At 37.4% G+C, this 18,056-nt stretch overlaps 1 protein-coding gene across 1 annotated transcript in view; it reads right to left on the reverse strand.

Annotated features, from left to right (window-relative positions):
• The window catches only part of Melk (maternal embryonic leucine zipper kinase), a 96,873-nt gene that overhangs the window by 25,292 nt on the left and 53,525 nt on the right, over positions 1 to 18,056 (reverse strand). Inside the window, exons 9-11 of the mRNA XM_005382898.2 lie at positions 11,336 to 11,404; positions 9,635 to 9,733; positions 1,743 to 1,829 (exon numbers count right to left, since the gene is read on the reverse strand). Of these exons, the coding sequence (XP_005382955.1) occupies positions 1,743 to 1,829; positions 9,635 to 9,733; positions 11,336 to 11,404 (255 nt within the window). The remainder of the gene's footprint in view (positions 1 to 1,742; positions 1,830 to 9,634; positions 9,734 to 11,335; positions 11,405 to 18,056) is intronic.

Raw genomic sequence — 18,056 nt, forward strand, 5'->3', positions numbered from 1 at the left:
TACCACTTTGTTTGTAACTCTGTATTGTCTGTACTGTGCTTGTGATATGTTGTAAAATGTTGTATGTCTGTTAATGTTTCCCTCCTTTTATCTTTAAAATAAAAAAAAAACAAACAAAAAAACAAAGACCCAATCCATAAATGGGCATCGGAGATAAATACACACTTCTCAGACAAGGAGATACAAATGGCAAATAAATACATGAAACAATGTTCAACATCATTGGTTATTCGAGAAATGCAAATTAAAACACACTGAGATTCCACCTCATCCTAGAAAGAATGGCTATCAATAAATGCTAGAGGGGCTACGGAGAAAAAGGAACTCTTCTCCACTGCTGCTGCGAGTGTAGATTAGTGAAACCACTGTGGAAATCAGTTTGGAGATTCCTCAGAAAACTAGGACTAGAGGTCCTATTCAATCTTGCTATTCCCCTTCTGGGTATTTTTCCAGAAGAACTGAAAACATCATACTACAGTGATATTTGTGTACCCATGTTTATAGCACCACAATTTGTCATAGTTAAGTCTTGAAAACGACCTGAATGCCCATCAACTGAGGAATGGATAAAAAAGATGTGGTATTTTTATACAATGGAGTGTTACTCAGTTACAAAAAAGATAATCTTGAGGCTTTTATAGGAAAATGGATGCAACTAGAGACTATACTCGTAAGTGAAATAAATCAGATCCACGTGTAAACATCATATTGTCTTTCTAGTGTAAGAACCTCAAAAAGTAAATAAAACTTGAAAAATACAATAGATATTGTGAAAGGGAAAGAAGCTACTCAAAGGGATGGAACAACTGGGACGAGGGAAAGGAGAAAAGAAAGGAAGGAAAGAGAGAGAGAGAGAAATATATATGGATATACAAAGGATAGCTGGGATAATTGTACTACTGATGTCTATTGGTTTATTGAAAGGAATAGTTAATGCTTAAATTTTTCTTTTTCTGGCCAATTTTGTGTGATTATATCTGGTAATGTGAACAATTTGAAGACCACAACATGCAATATAACAACCATTGTTGAATCCCTACTACCTCGATTACTGAAATTCTGTATCGTTTCTAGTGGTTTTTAAACTGTTTTTTATTTTCTTTAATTTTTGATCAATCTTGCTTTCTTACATCTAGTAATTGAGCAACTTCATTAAAAATAACAATATGTAATATAACAACCATTGCTAACTTCCTATCACCTTGTTTTAAAATTCTGTATCATTTTTATTCCTTTTGTGTTATTTTGTTTTTATCTTGGTTGTTATTTTGTTTTCTCTTTAAAGTGAAAAATAAAAAATAAATGAAAAGAAAGAAGGAAGGAAGGAAGGAAGGAAGGAAGGAAGGAAGGAAGGAAGGAAGGAAAGAAAGAAAGAAAGAAAGAAAGAAAGAAAGAAAGAACGAAAGAAAGAAAGAAAGAAAGAAAGAAAGAAAAAGAAAGAAAGAACGAAAGAACAAACGAACACTGGGGCCAGGGATACAGCTCAGTGGCACAGCGCCTGCCTGTTAAGCGTTAGGTCTTGAGTTAGGTTCCCCATACGCAAAAATAAAGTAAAATAAAAGAAAGGAAAGGAAATAAAATAAATAAAAGAACTACACTAAAATTATACATAAATATAAAATGCATACAATATTTACATTCATGACAAAAATCATAGGTCTAAGAATGCTATATTATGCTTAACATACTGCTAATGAACAAAGAAACATAAGATATTCTCAAATTCAGGTTGTGTTTCTTACCAGTGAAATTAAATCCTCCATTGTTTGCCTGTTGTTTCTATGATGTACAGAAAGTTCTGTTACACAATCATCATCAAGGTGAATCAACTACAAAAAAGAATTTCATAAACTTTTTATATTTATTGTTTTGAAATTTAAAAGTCAGCATAATTACTCTATAAAACACCAACATGTAACATTAATAGGAGTTTGCAAACTTTGGGATACCCTTTCTTGTGTGGGGGATGAAACACTGTACCTTACCCATGTGCCTACCACTGACCTATAACCCAATAGTCCTCATAATTTTTGAAGCCATATATGACAATGAGAAGATGAGTTCTTTCCCAGCTCTCCTACTCTCATCAGATCGATTATTAAACTGCCTTCATGCAGCAAAACAACTATGCCAAGACTTTGGCATCATTTTCATGAACGAGTAGCCATCTAGGCACTGGTACGGTGGCTGTACAACGTTCTGGTAAAAAGTGGCTCAGACTTGCAGCATATTATACCTCAGGTTACGTTTAGGTCAGTACAATCCAAGGAGCCCTTAAGATGGTACTGTAGATGCTGCTAGTATCTTTGCCAAAGGTACTAGCAAAATTTAAAACTTAAAAAACTTAAAAAAAAATAAGAGGCTGTAATATAACAGCCTCTCAGAAACTTGAATGTTTCTCTTCCCCAACTTTTCTTCTCTTTTCAGTTTCTTCAACCACTGTTTTAACAATTAATTCCTCTTATTATTCTGCCCCTTTCTTTAGATCACACACGAACACATAGACCAAGCTTTAAAAAAACCAAAAAAACGAAGAGGCCAGGAGTGGTGATGCACTCCTGTATTCTCAACATTTAGGAGACTAACACAGGAAGATCACTGTAAATTCAAAGCCAGCCTAGGCTACATAGTGAGCTCAAGGCCAGCCTGAACTACACAGCGAGACTCCATCTCAAAAAACAAAAACACAAACAGAAGAATGAGAATCTCTATACGAATTTCATTTTGTTCCAGAATGATCCAACTATTCAGATCCCTGCAGGATAGAACCTCAGGACCAGAGGGAACTGAGTACACATCACGGAACAAAAGGAATGGCCTGGTCCAGCCTGGACAGGAGGAGCTCATCACATGTGAAAAGAATCATATGGAATGTAATTTTAAGATTCATCTTTCCAAAATAAGACATTCTTTTCACAACAGCCTCAGTAAGTGATGTTTTACTTTCTGCTTCAAGGCCTCCTCTGCAGGGAACTCAGAACAGTTGGAATGGTTAGCTTCTCCCTGTCGCGTGAGGTCTGCCTCACTGTGATCTCTCCCCACTGCGAGTCAGCGCGCAGCCTGATGGTTAAGGGGCTTTGGGATTCGGCAGACCTTGGCCTTAACTGTGACATCACTTAATGAATGTGTGACCTTGAATATGTTACTATACCTCACCGAGCTTCAGTTTCGTCATTTGTAAAAGAGAGTAGATGTCTTGGAATATTTGTAGCATACAGGGAGTACCTAGTACAACATCTAAACAGATGAGGCCCTCAAAGTGATTAACTACTTTTACTAACAGTCATAATTCTGTTTCTTCTGTAACATAACAGCTTCTCAAAAACTTGAATGTTTCTCTTCTCCAACTTTTCTTCTCTTTTCAACTTCTTCAACCACTGTTTTAACAATTAATTCCTCTTATTATTCTGCCTCTTTCTTTAGATCATACACAAACACATACATCAAGTTGCCACTGACCTTCAAAGTGAGTTATTCAGAACCAAACACCACACGAAAGAGAATTCTGCCCAGTACAAAGTAGAGCAGTATCATGACCTGTCCTTGTTCAGGACACCACTCTTTTTTTTAAACCACACTTTTAAAAAATTAATTTTATTGGTACATTTTAGATACATATATTTAGACAATATTCATCATAGGGAATTTGTACCTGCACATGATATATCGTAATTGTTTTTTCTTCATTCCTTTAATCCCTCTTCCCCTCCTTATTTACAGAAGTTTGTTTCCATTTTTTCCTTCTATTCTTTTTTCTTTTCCCTTCCTTCCTTCCTTTCTCCTCCCCTCTCCCTAGTTCCTCTTCCCATTTGAATATTTTCTTCCTATTTCACAATATCTATTATACATTTTGGTCCTTTCAGTTTCTCAGACCAGAGAGACAATGTGATATTTAAACATATGAGGACACCACACTTAAGGGTCATCATGAAAACGGAAGAATAATAAAGACAATGATCTTGTTGTAGTCTGAATGTTTATGTCCCCTTAAAATTTACATAATGAAACCTAATCACCAATGTGATAGTATTAGGAAAGGGTGTTCAGATCATAACAGGGCTCCATCCTCAAGAATGGGATTAATATTCTTAGAGAAGAGGCCCCAGAGAGATGATACACTGTTAAGAAAACAGAATGCAGGCCCTCACCAAATGCTAAATCAATCAGCACTTTAATCTTGAACCTTCCAGCCTCCAGAACGATGAGAAATAAATTTCTGTTGTCTATATGCCACCCGACTTACAGTATTTTGTTATGGCAGCTTGAAAAGACTGAGACAAACTTGCATTTTTGGTTGGTAAAAACACAACCTCACCATTTACAGAGAAAGGGGAGACCACGAAGATTCATACCAGGCACCACGGGAATTCAAAGCGCTAAGTTTCCATTGTGTCGCTTTGACCTTGGCAGCTCCTAGAACTATACATTCTCCCTTTGGGATGATCTCAATTTCAGAAGTCCAAACCCTTTAACACCAAGATGGGCATCTTCTTGTTGGTATCACCATTGCTCAAGCAAGAAACAGTATTCCCCTCCATGACCTTAAGATACTCCTTCAAAAACAACAACAACAAACCTTTCTCATAGCCTCCTGCTCTGTACTTTACCACAGAATAGGTGTAGGAGAGACGGGGTAGGGAGAAGGTGATATCATTTCTGGGCTCCCAAAGTAGCAAGAACAAAAGGGTAGGGCAGAAAACATAGCAGGATCTGAAAAACATGGTTTATCACAACCTAGGCTTTCCAGAGGGCTTCAATACTTTACTTTTTGTGTTCTGAGTTCTCACACACAAGTCAAGTTAAATTAAGCACAAAAAATAAATACAAAACCTAGCCAATTATTTTGGACTACCTGGGCCTACTATATTTCCCATTTACTAGGGCAGAAAATGGAACCAAATATAGTTTCTGTTTGATACAATATTTGAGTATTAAAACTGTGTATGAAAATGGGATATCATGCATAGAGGTATAGAACAGCATTTCTACCTTAACAATCCAAGTAAAATTGAGGTTTCTTATAGTTCATTCTTGATAAAACACAATATTGAAGGAGAAAGGAAAATATTTGCAAAAAGCAACAATCCTTTGTACCTCTTCTGTAACTCATTTGATCCTGCAGAACAGAGATGAGTGACAGAACATGTAAAGCCACTCTAAAAAGGACAAAACAAGAGCCAAACAAGCACAGAAGACTGACATTAGAGTACCCATATTAGAGATGGTAAAATGAAGGCTCAGAATAATTGTGCTCTGCCAAAGACTGGTATTTTTGCTTAGCCTGGGGTTTCTTCAACCATACCACTATGGCTCTACTCCAGTAGAGATCAGACAAGCAAAGTCTGCCATAAAAACTGTAGATGCAAGGATACAGGTCCTGACCTTGAACTAGGTGACCTATCAGATCCATTCCATGCTGGAGGCCTTCTATCTGGATTTAAAACCATGTTCTGCATTTACTAAATTTTTTACTATAGGAAAGTTACAGTGGTACCTCAGTTCACAAATTTAATTTATTCTACAATTTTGAAAAAGATGACCATGATTGTGTTTCTGCAGGAAAGGCAAACATGGTCATGTTTGTCACTCGATGCAGAGTTTGCAAACAAAAGCAAAATGTTGCCTAATGCTTCTGTTTGTGAACCAAGTTGTTTACAAACAAAAGAATTTGTGAACTAAATTGTTTACAAGTGAAAGCATTCGTGAACTGAAGTATCATTCTGTATAACTCTGTGCCTCAGTTGTTTCATCTGTAAAACTGGGACTAAAAGTACCTACTTCAGAAGGCTACTAATGTGAGGATTAAGTCAGTTAAAAGAGTTAAAAAAAAAGTTCATAAAATAGTACCTAACTCTTAAAGGTACCATCCTAAGAGTTCTAGATATATTACATTGAGAAATGAAATAAAGAAAGCCCTATTATAATAGCACACTATTCTAAGTACTCAATAAATATTACAATTATTATATTAATATGTAAGGAAAACTGTAAACTCTTGGAACACCCAAAACTTTATACATTTTACTATATATGATGCCTCAAATTTAAAGAAAAAAAACTATAAACCTTTTAGGTTGTTGAAATCAGAGACTTTCTAAGTATTCAAATATTACAATTATTATATTAAAATGTAAGGAAAACTGTATACTCTTGGAACACCTAAAACTTTATACACTTACTATATATGATGCCTCAAATTAAAAAAAAAAAAAAAAAACTAAACCTTTAGGTTGTTGAAATCAGAGACGTTCTCCATTGTGGTATACGTTCTAGCACAAACAGCAGCACATCGCTGTCAGGATCATGGCTGAGAAAGAAGACAGGCAGTGGCCTCCACATATCACACGTGGAGAAACGATGACCCCCAATGGCTGAACGCAGGCATCTACACTGCCCGCCATTCGCCTCACAAGGAGCACACTCCTGCTTCCCAGGCTCTTCTGTGGTACTGCACGGACACTTCACTGTTCTCAGACTCTCAGTGCTGACAACTGCTAGAAGTGTGTTGTATTTGCTCAGTAGATATTAAAGGCAACATGGAGAGCCAGGAAAATACGGATAAGAGAAATTTTAGGAGTGGACAGTTAAAGGAGAATCAGGAAGAATTTCAGCTCAGTTTGCAAGGTCTGTAATACTGAGAAGTTAGAAGAAAGGGCTTGAAGCAAGTGAGGTCTATTTTTCCAGAACTTCTGCCCACTGGGAAGAGTATATTTACTGGTGTGATTACTCCAGAAAGCAAATGCCTCACTATCCCAAGTCTATAAAGTCTATATTATGGTAAGTCTGAGCCAAACCTCCAAGCTATTCTGCTTGTCCCTGCTCATGTCCCACTCTACTGCAGTTCTGGCAGCACAGCAGCGAATATCCCCAATATAGCACACCAGAGACTATCTGAAAAGCCTATTAAAATACTTCTCCCTTTTCTAATTACACAACTGTGTGAGTCTGTTTTCTTTATTTACTTCCATCAAAACAACATGTGCAGGGGCTGGGGGTTTAGCTCAGCGGGAAAAGTGCCTGCCTGGCAAGCGCAAGGTTGTGAGTTCGGTTCCCGGTACCGGAGAAAAACCAAAAAAAAAAAAACCAAACAACATGTGCATGCAGGATGAATGCTATAGCAGATAAATATCCAAGTGTCTTCTATTAAGCCAGAAAAGAAATTTACAAAGATGTACAGCACTGCTATATTTCTCTCTAAATTCATTTCTTAAAGGATTACCTTTTATTCCTTAGTTTCCTTATCTACAAATAACAAATAGGGGATAAGAACTATACTGATTTAAAAGAGTAGACCTTCCCTACTGGCTCTGGCCTCAGCCAATGAGACACTATTACTGAGCACAATGTAAGCAGAGGCTTTAAAAATGCTTCGATATTAGGTCTTGCCCTCTTTATTCCTTCTTTTAGAATCCGGTCACCATACGAAGTACCCCCACACTAGCCTGCTAGATACATATGGCCCAACAGTCTTCTGAGTGAGGCTTTATACCATTTAATCCCAAATCACCACATGACGGAAGCCACACGAGTGACCCCAGGCAGGACAGCATGGAAACTAACTCCCTGGGTGAATCCTGCCTAAACTGTTTGTCCACAGAATTCTAAATCAGTATTGTTTTAAGCCTACATTTTTTAAAATGTGGCAACAGTTAACTAATACACAAAGTAAACACAACCTTTAGTAATGTCCATACCACATTTTTATCAAGTTCAAGATGCTGTTTAATTAATTAATTAATTAATTTATTTTGGTTTTTCTCTGGTACCGGGAATCGAACTCACAACCTTGCGCTTGCCAGGCAGGTGCTGTGCCACTGAGCTAAATCCCCAGCCCCAAGATGCTGTTTAAAAAAGTATTTTTCTGAAACATTAATGTAGGAGTATTAAGGTAATTGCTTAAACTTGGATAGCACTTAGTGCTTTTTAAGTTCTTACATCTATGGTTTAGATCAGTTCTCAAAGTGTGATCTGCAGACCCCTTAAGGTATCCAAGATCAAAACTATTTTCATAATAATACTATTGTTCATTTTACACAGAGCTGGATTTGCACTAATGGTACAAAAATAATGATGAATAAAACCGTTGATGCCTTAGTACAAATCAATATAGTGGCAACAAACTGTACTCTTTATCATGCATTCACAGCAAAACAACAGAAAAAAGCCAGTTTGAATTAAGTCCTTGATGAACTAGTAAAAAGTGTTAACTTTAATGAATTTCAACATTGAGTGCATCTGTTTGTAAGACTGTGTGTTGTAAAATAGGAAGTATCCTAAGGAGCTTCTACACACAAAGTACAGCTGCTGTCTGCAGGACAAGCTCCTGTACAAGTGAGTTACAAGTTCAATTAGCTCTTATCTCTATGTTCTACACACCATTTTTCTTTGAAAGAACACTGATAAACTATGGTATTTAGACTTGGATATTTAGTAGAAATTTTGTCAAAGATGAACAAAGTGAGCTTTTTACTTCAAGGAAATTAACTGACAGAATTTGTTGCCTTTGATGTAATTTGGGCTTTCAAACAAAAACTAGAATTTTAGAAAATTTGTATATACTACTCTGAACTTGACAGCTTCCCAATATTTAAAAATTTTCCGATGAGATTAGTAGTGATGTTACAGAATGGAATTTTTAAATATTGTACAATGAAATGTATTGACATTTGGTAGACTTGCACCATTCAGTGAACAAGCATTTTCCAAATGACAATACATAATGTTCCATGGGGAACATAACCAATGGACAGATCAGTGGATTTTATGGGCTAAAGTACAAAGAGTCATTGATGTGATTTCAGATTCTACATATAACTAACCTTTAGGAAACTACCACTTGTCAAGTTTTAGTGGATTATCAGAGGATATCTGAAAAGGCTATTAAAACAGTTCCCTTTTCCTACTATATATCTATGTGAAGCTGCATTTTCTTCACATATTTCAATCAAAATAACACAGAAAAACAGATAAACACAGAAGCAGGCAACACGCAGATGTTTTCTATTAAGCCAAACTAAAGAAATTTGCAAAGATGTAAAACATGCCACTTCTTTTTGCTAACTTTATTTTTAAATGAACTTTCTTCATAAAAATATTTATTTATGACATGTCATAGGTTTTTTAACTGTTACTTTACTGTTACTTTAAAATGAATTAATAAATAAATATTAAGAGCGTAAAAAGGTCCTCAGACTAAAATGTCTGAGAATTGATATAGCCTTGCAACTATTTTGGGAAGTAGAACTAGTTTAACCTACTTTTTACAGATGAATAAATAGCAAAGTTAAGTAACTTACCCAAAATTCCCAATGTACTGTTCACAATCCTGACTACACATGAGAGACACCTGGGAACTTTTAAAAATACTAATTAAGTGTTCTGGGGTGGGGAGCAGGCACTGCTTTTGTTAAGTCCCAGGTGATGTTTACATGCAGCCCCGGCTAAGGAACCATTCCCTGTCCTACAGATTAACAGCCAAATATATGATTAGGTTATAAGTCTCCCAAACACCAATCTGACAAATCCTCAAAATACATTTTCTTGTATATTTAGGTCACATCATTGTTGGTCTTAAATTCAGAAAAGAATCACACAAAGTAAAAACAAAAATTATACTGGGTTTTATTTTACTTACAGGATTCTTGCTTTGCCACTCAACAGGACAGTTGTAATCTTGCATGATCCAGGGATGGTTCAATAGATTTTTCATAGAAATCCGTTTCTTTGGGTCCACCTAGTGGCCAGTAAGAAGTAGCTAGAGATTAACATTTCAAATACAGAACACAGAACACCTCTCTTCCTAAGAACCCAAAATGCACCAGAACAGATGTAAACTTCACCATCACAAAAAATGCTGTCAAAGACCTTAAAGTGGCCTTGGAATAAATTCTTTTAAGAAGGCAATAAAGGCAAGGAAACTAAAGCAAGCAACACAAGCTTCAAAGATAAATTTTTAACAAACATGAACTTCATTGGTATGGACATTATTCATGAAGTTCAGTCAATCTATTGTATGATGTAATAGTCTTCTGCTGAAAAATCTATTCACGGGAAATATTCACCAATTTAATATTCAAGCAACCACAATGCAGGGCATTCATACTGAATATGAAATCTCTACCTCCGATGAGCTACAGTCACACACAGCATACCTTTCTTTTCCAGTTGTAATTTTCAAATGTGAGGAGAGAGAAATTAATCAACAAAGATTAACTTTTTTGGAGTTTAGAAGAAAGGATGAGGCATTTTCAATCTCAATATGGAGATTTGGTGGTCTGGCCTACTTAAGGTGGGTGAGCCTGCGGTAAATTTTAAATAAAAGGTAGAGATGGCTTAATAGTTGAAAAAACCAGAAGGTATTCTAAATACCTAATGAATAAAATACTATACTAATAATGTATTTTCAAAGTGCTTCCTATAAATCTCATTTTAGCCTCATAACACTACACAGCAGTGAGGCAGGCTCTGAACTCCCATTTTATAGATCAAAACCAGTTGAGGTGGTTAGCAGGATGGATACCGACCTAGATCTCACTACCACTGTGGTTCTCCACATGAGTTCCCAGACAGCAGCATCTGGGGACTTGTTGAAATCTTAGTCTTATCCCAAGATCTACTGACTCAGACACTCACACATAGGGCCCAGCAAACTGTCTTAACAAGCTGGTCTGGGAATTTTGTCATATGTGAACGTTTCAAAGCCATTACACTGTGACCACTCAATTGCGTATCAGCTCATTCAAGCATTCTTTCAGTACCTTCTATATCTCTAATGTGCAAGGACTAAGAAAATAGAAGAGTCAGGCATGGTGACACACACCTATAATCCCAGCACTCGGGATACTGAGGCAGGATGATTGCTGCAAGTTTGAGGCCAGCCTGGGCTACATATTGAGTTCAAGGACCTCCTAAACTAGATAGCGAAACTCTGTCTCAAAAAAAAAAAAAAGGAAGAGAGTTGTGAGTTGGACAAGAGCTAGTTAAAGGAAACAGACAATGCTCAAGAAAAAGTATGAAAAAACACAACACAGACTTACAGTATAGGTATACATAAATTGGTTTTACAATATAATGAAGAAAAAAATCAAAGTGGGGCACTGTGGCAAACATCTGTAATCTCAGCACTCTGAAAGGCTGAGGCAGGAGGATCACAAGTTCAAGCCTGTCTAGACAACTTAGTGACCTATAAGACCCTGTCTCAAAATTTAAAAAGTAAAAGGCTAGGGATGTAGTTTAGTGCAAAGATCCTATGTTCAATCCTCAATAACAAAGGGGGCAAAAAAGTTAAACAATTACAATGGTCTTTTACTATTTAAAAATAAATAACAAAGTTTACCTGCAGCATTTGTTGAAGAAGCAGAATGCTACTGGGAGATAGCCACTTAGGAACGTCATATTTCCCTCTCTACAAAAAGCAAAAACAAACAAACAAAAATTTGTAAGATTTAAGTTCAACCAGCCTTTACACAGATTTTTAAGGTAATGATATGCTACAGGTTTACTTCCAAGCTTATAGATTTTACCCACTATTAAGATTCAGTAAGCATTATTAATAAGAAATTCATTTATTTCCTTAAAGAAAAAAATCTAGTAAATACTAGCATTACCTCTGTATTACCTATGTATCAGAGAAGAACTAGAACAAATTCTCTGTGCTCTAGTGAAAAGCATAAACACTACAGTTATTGGGAACCCATAATATGATTACATAGACAGCAAGTATACTGTTTTACTCAACTTGTATTGCCAAAGCAAACTGGAGTTTACAATCTCAGAGCAACTGTCAGGCAATACAATGAAACAGCCAAAAAGTATAGCTGGTAACAAGACACAGACTGTGGTTAAAAAAAGTTCACATATATCATTCACAAGGCAGAATCTACAATAATTGAGGCAAACTAATAAAAGCCACTTTCTAAGGCAAGTATCTTCTTTGAGAATGGAAGAGACTCAGGAGAAAAATGTTTATAATCTAGTATACTCAGAAATTATGATGACCATATCATCAACTAAAGACCAGATCAAGTGGTTGTTAAACATTAATGTGTATTAAAATGCCTCCCACACATCCTCATCCAATTTGGAGGAAATGATAAAATAATTTGTCACAAGAGATCAAATTACTTAATGCTACCATAAAAAAATAATTATTGGAGAAAAATTAAAGTTGAATTGTAATTCACAGTAAAGAACAAAATTAATTTCACCAGATTAAATGCCAATATAAAACCATAGGTGTATTGGATTTAAAGAAAGTAACAGTGATTATTTTTAGAACCTTTCTATACATTACAGCAAAGTAAAAATCTCAAAAGGCTAACAAACAATAAAATGAAAATCTGGCATTTTTGTACAGAAAATACTACTAACAACGTTAACTACAACAACTGGGGAAGGGGACTTCTACACCTAAATGACAAAACAATGTACTTCAGCACATAAAAAGATCCCCCAAATCATTAAGATGTCACCACTAGCAGCAAACTTGCTCGTCCCACACTTCGTTTCAGAATAGAATAGAATTCAGTTAATAGCAACTGCATTCTATCAGCTGGTCAGGCCAAAACCTTGAAGTCATTTTTAACTACAGTACTACCCTTTCTTTCACACTCTGCATTAAATTCATCAAAATCTACTTGGCTCTATGCTAAGAATACCACTAGTCACTAACTCTACATCTGGCAACCACATCCAGGGCACTAGTGTCTCTCATCTTGCACAGCACAGTAGGCTCCGAACAGGTCTTCCAAATCTTCCACTGTCCCTCCCCAAAGTCTGCTCTCCATTCACCACCAATCAAGTCCTTTTAAGACACTGGGTCAAGCCATGTCACTTCACTACTCAAAATTCTCCAATAGCTCCCCATATCATTCAGAATGAAGTCAAAATTCCTTAGCCTGGGTGCAAGACTCTGGGTGGTCTGCCAGGCCTCATCCACCCCATTTCTTGCTGCTTCACAAACTCACTTCCTCAGACAGGTGTGGTGGCTCATGCCTTTAATCCCAGTAGTCTGAAAGGTTGAGGCAGGAGAACCACAAGTTACAACCCAGACTCAAAATAAAAATAAAAATAAAAATAAAAATAAAAATAAAAATAAAAATAAAAATAAAAATAAAAATGTCTGAGGATGTATTTCAGTGCAAAGGTCCTGGGTTCAATCCCCAGTACTGGAGGAAAAACAAAAAAACTTTACCTTCTCACTCATCAAACTATTGCTATAAATGAAACAACAGTCTTGCCTTAGGCCCTATGAATTCTCTGTTCCTCTGCTTATCATACTTTTGCCAGATACCAACTTTATATTCTTCAGGTCTCTACTTAAAAACACCATGGGAACTGATGAGGCCTCTCTTTACTACTATAACACAGCACCCCTAGTTACTGTCTACTTCCCTTCCACATGTAATTTTCTTTATAGTCTTTATTAACATTTCTCATACTACTTTTTTCCTGCTCCACTACATTTAAATATAAACTCCTGAATTACAGGGATTTTTATTTTTTTGTTCACCTATGACAATGTCAGGGTCTAGCCTGTAAAGATACTTGGTTAATATTTGTTGAGCTGGCCATAGTAGCTGTAATTCCAGCTACTCAGAAGACTAAGGTAGGAGGATCACAAGCTTAAGGCCTCCCTGACAACTTAGCAAGACCCTGTCACTAAATAAAAAAGGACTGAGGATATAGCTCAGTGGCAGTGTACCTTTAGATTTGATCCCCAGTAGCACCCCTCCCCCCAAAAAAAGGACAGGTAATTCTCAAAAAGTAACTTTTAAATATCCAAGAAACATTTAGAAATTTGTTCAACTGATCTAACAATAAAAACAATCCAAATAAAAATATGATGCTACTTGTTGTCTATCAAGCTGACACTTTTTTTTCTTTTTGAGACAATTCTTCTTATATTGCCTAGGTTGGTCTTGAACTCCTAGGCTCAAGCAATCCTTCTACCTTAGCCTCCTAAGGAGCTAGAGCAAGAGACATATGCCACATTGGCCAGCTTTCAAGCTGATGATTATTTTTTAATACTGTACACAGCATTGGTAAGAGTTCAGGAAGGAGAGTGCTTATATATATAACTGGAGAGTATAAACTTTTCTGAAGAGCAGTTTGGAAATAACTACTTGAAGTAATCAGAACTGTGTATACTTACACAACAGGAAACAGGGAGGCCAACCTTTTGCAGATGGGAAGGAGGTCTAGGGACGGACGGCAAAAGGAGAAAAGGGGTGGGAAGAAGAAATAAAAAGGACTAAGATGTGATGTGTACATGTACCAATGCCTCACAATGAATGTATTGATTACGTGTCACAAAATGTATTGATAAAAATATATTTTAAAAAAGTCAAACATCTTAAAATAACTGTATGTACATCCTTGATCTAGCAACTTTGTTTCTAGCAATTCTAAAGAATCACTTGGCATACCAAAATTTATGAATAACATTCATCACAACTGTTTATGATACAACTGAAGACTAATGAAATAATCTGAAAGGGTCTCCAAATTGGCAAGGGTCTTGAAAACAAGTAATTAAAAAAAAAAGTCCAGGGAGAATAACAACAAAAAAGCACTAGCATTGGGGTTCTCTGTTCTTATAAACTAAGTCTAGGATATAATTCTTATACCTAAGACTACAGTGGCCAGATGAGTTTTAATTATATTAAACAGATAACCAGAGTCCCAAAAATGTATTATCAAGCTAAGAATCAACAAAGAAAATGTATTAAAGTCAAAGAACTCAACCTTTCCCTTGAGAGTAAACAGATGGACATACAAAATGTTTCCTAAGAAGAGTCATTGCTTTCATTTCACAGGTGACACTTAACACTAAAATTTTCATTTCTCTTCTATCTGAAGTACTCATATGGCACATTTATACCCTACCAAAGAACCTTAGTGCTCGCCGGAATCAAGAAAGCGACAAAATTTGTCTCTGAACTATATGAGGAAGCCCCTAATCCACTGATGGCAAACTTTTAGAGATGAGTACTCAACTTATTTATCACAGAGTGCCAACAATGGAATTAAACCTGAACACAACGGTTTTAGTTTAGACTAAACAACTCATACATTAACATCTTTTGTCTTAAAAGAAAAACAAATATTCATGCCACAGGTTGATCACCACTGCCCTAATCCGTATCTCCCTCCTGGCCTTCCCCTACAGCCAGCTGCATCCAATCTAAAGGCTCAGCGCTGCCTGGGCTCCGGTACCAATCCCTAGCAAGGAGAAATTTTCAGGTTCTTTAGTCAACTCTCTGGAACTCAGCAGTAAGTCACAGTTGCTGCATGACTAGCTCTGACCTAGTTGGCTCCCCTCTCATATCTGAGCTTTGTCTAAGACCAAGGTTCCTCAAGAGTCCAATCCTGGGGACCTGATTTGTTCCCATGCTTGGGAAACTGCCCATCTGCCTGGTCTCGCAGGCATTTCAGCTTGCTCTTGTCAGGGTCCCATCTAGAGTACAAACCATCCCGGGACAAGGACCCTCCTACTTGCTGAGAAGACTCATGGCCTATGAAGTCTCTGACCACAACCTGGGGTTTGAGTGTCCTCTGTGATGCCTCACTCACTGGTCAAGACCTCCATATACTTGGAGTGGTCTTCTCTCACACTGATTATCTGCAGAGCCATTTGCAGCTTACTCTCTGGATACCATCTGTACTGGGTTCAATTACCCCACCGCTACAACAACTGTGCAAGAGTATATTTGTTGTTTTAAGCCACTACCCTGCAGTACTCCGTTAAAATACCCCTAGAAAATACACGTACCATCTGTAGAGTTTGACCTCCTCATGTTACCTCTCTCATCAGCACTGTCCACCCCTCTTCCCCAAGAGTAACTCTGGTTCCAGTGCTTTCTGGTCTGCTCAAATGCATAAATAACAGGTCCATAACCAGATGTACCAAAGTAAAAACAAACAAACTATGCTTTCATTCAGGAACTACCACACAAAACAAAAGTATTCTTAACTAAACTTAGGAGTTCTCCACAGAAATCATATGTGAAAATGAATACTCTGAGTGAAGTACTGGATAAAAGAGAAGTCCACCAAATGAATTCCAAACTCCTTTTTTGCCTTTTTTATCATCCCACTCTGAAATCATGGAGTTGTTGAAGTTGTTGTTTTGTGGTGCAGGGCTTTGACTCAAGGTCTCACATATATTTTTTTTGAGGCAGGGTTTTGCTATGCAGTTCAGGCTGGACTTGAACTCACTTTGTAGCCCAGGCTGGCCTCAAACTTGCAGCAATCCTCCTGCCTCAGCCTCTCAAGTGCTGGGATTATAGGCATGTGTCACCACGTCCTGATCTCACACATTTTTAAAGCAAGTACTGTACCACTGAGCCACAATCCCAGCCCTCATAAAGTATCTTTTAACAGATGTCAAAGCCAGGCATGCTGGCACAAGTCTATAATCTCAGCACCTAAGAGGCCAAGGCAGGAGGATTACTACAAGTTCAATGGCCAGTGAGTTCAGGGCAAGCCTGAACTACAAGACCCTATCTCAAAATATTAAACTGAACTAAACTAAAGCTAAACTAAAAATTAAACTAAAACTAAAACTAAATTGAACAGATGCCTTGTACTTTGGTAGCACCTTCCTAGCAATCTTCTCCAGAAAGAAACAGAAGGAACAAGTGAAAAAGCAGAGTTTGGCACATCAGAAACAAGAATGGACTGGAGTCATTCTGGAATACTGTCTGAATCCCAGTTCTGTTTCTTAGTAGCTCCATGAATTTGTACAAGTTATTTAATCTTCATGACCTGTTTCCAAAGAGTAGACCCTGAAGACAAATTTCCTCAGTTCAAATTTAAAATTTACTACTTATTTGCTATGGGACTTTGGACAAGCTAACCTTGCTGTGCTTCAGTTTCCTTATCTATAAAAGGAAGTATAATAATAGTACCCATTGCACAGAATCATCACGAGGATATGATTTAATACATATAAAATACTTAGCACAGTGCCAAGCACACAGTAAAAACTCAATACATGTTAGTTTCTTCTACTATATTGCTGCTGGTGACCCTGCGAACATATTGTTACTGTATGTAACAATGCCACACACAGGGCTAAAAAAGGAATAAGAAAAGTATGTGTGTGAAAGTAATGCTTTGCATATAAGAGTCAATAAATGTTTACTGAATCTGAAAAAATATAGGACACAACAATTCTCAAGAAGAAACTGTAGACCACAGGAGGACATGCTAAGTACTCAGCATACTAAGAAAGGCAAAGGCCATTCTGAGGAATATTACATGCCATTCCAAGGGAGCTCTGCCCACTGCAGCTGCTTCAGAACCTCAGGCCTGCCTGTGAGGAACATCAGCTAGTCAAGCCTGGTCAAATCACCCCCTGAAATATCCTACTCCCTTTCCCTATTTCGATAGAACACCTCTGTAAAGGACTGTCCATGAGCAAGCCATAAGGCCTGACACCATCCCCAGATACCCTCAGCTTCACTGTCCTCACTGGGGTATCAGCAGAAAAAGTCTAGATTTGATGTGAGTTCTGCTGCCAGGCTTAACTCAACCTCTAATTTGTATATAGTTCTTTCTTCTTAGGGGCTGGGGATTTAGCTCAGTGGCACAGTGCCTGCCTGGCAAGCGCGAGGTTGTGAGTTCGATTCCCGGTACCAGAAAAAAATCAAAAATCAAAACAATCCTTTCTTCTTTTCCTCCTTCCCTTTCCTTTACTTCTTTCTTTTGTGTGAGGGGGTGTTTTCTGGAGACAGGGTCTCTATGTAATTCAGACTGGTCTCAAACTCATGGTCATCTTCCCATCTCACCTTCTGAGTACTGGGATTAGAGGCATGCACCATCACACCTGGCAATACACAATACTTTTGGGGAGGGGGTAGATGAAGGAGGGTCTCACTATGTAGCCCTGGTTGCTTTTGAACTAAGTATGTAGCCCAGGCTGGCCTCAAACTTGTGGCACGTCACTTTCTGTCTCAGCCTCCTGAGTACTTGGACTAAGGCCTGTGGCACCATGCCCAACTGTAAAGTGTTAAAATGCACAAAACATATCACTGGTTCTCATTTGCCCCACA

Source organism: Chinchilla lanigera, unplaced genomic scaffold (genome assembly GCF_000276665.1).
Source record: "Chinchilla lanigera isolate Chin_1 unplaced genomic scaffold, ChiLan1.0 scaffold00018, whole genome shotgun sequence".
Lineage (NCBI taxonomy): Eukaryota > Metazoa > Chordata > Mammalia > Rodentia > Chinchillidae > Chinchilla > Chinchilla lanigera.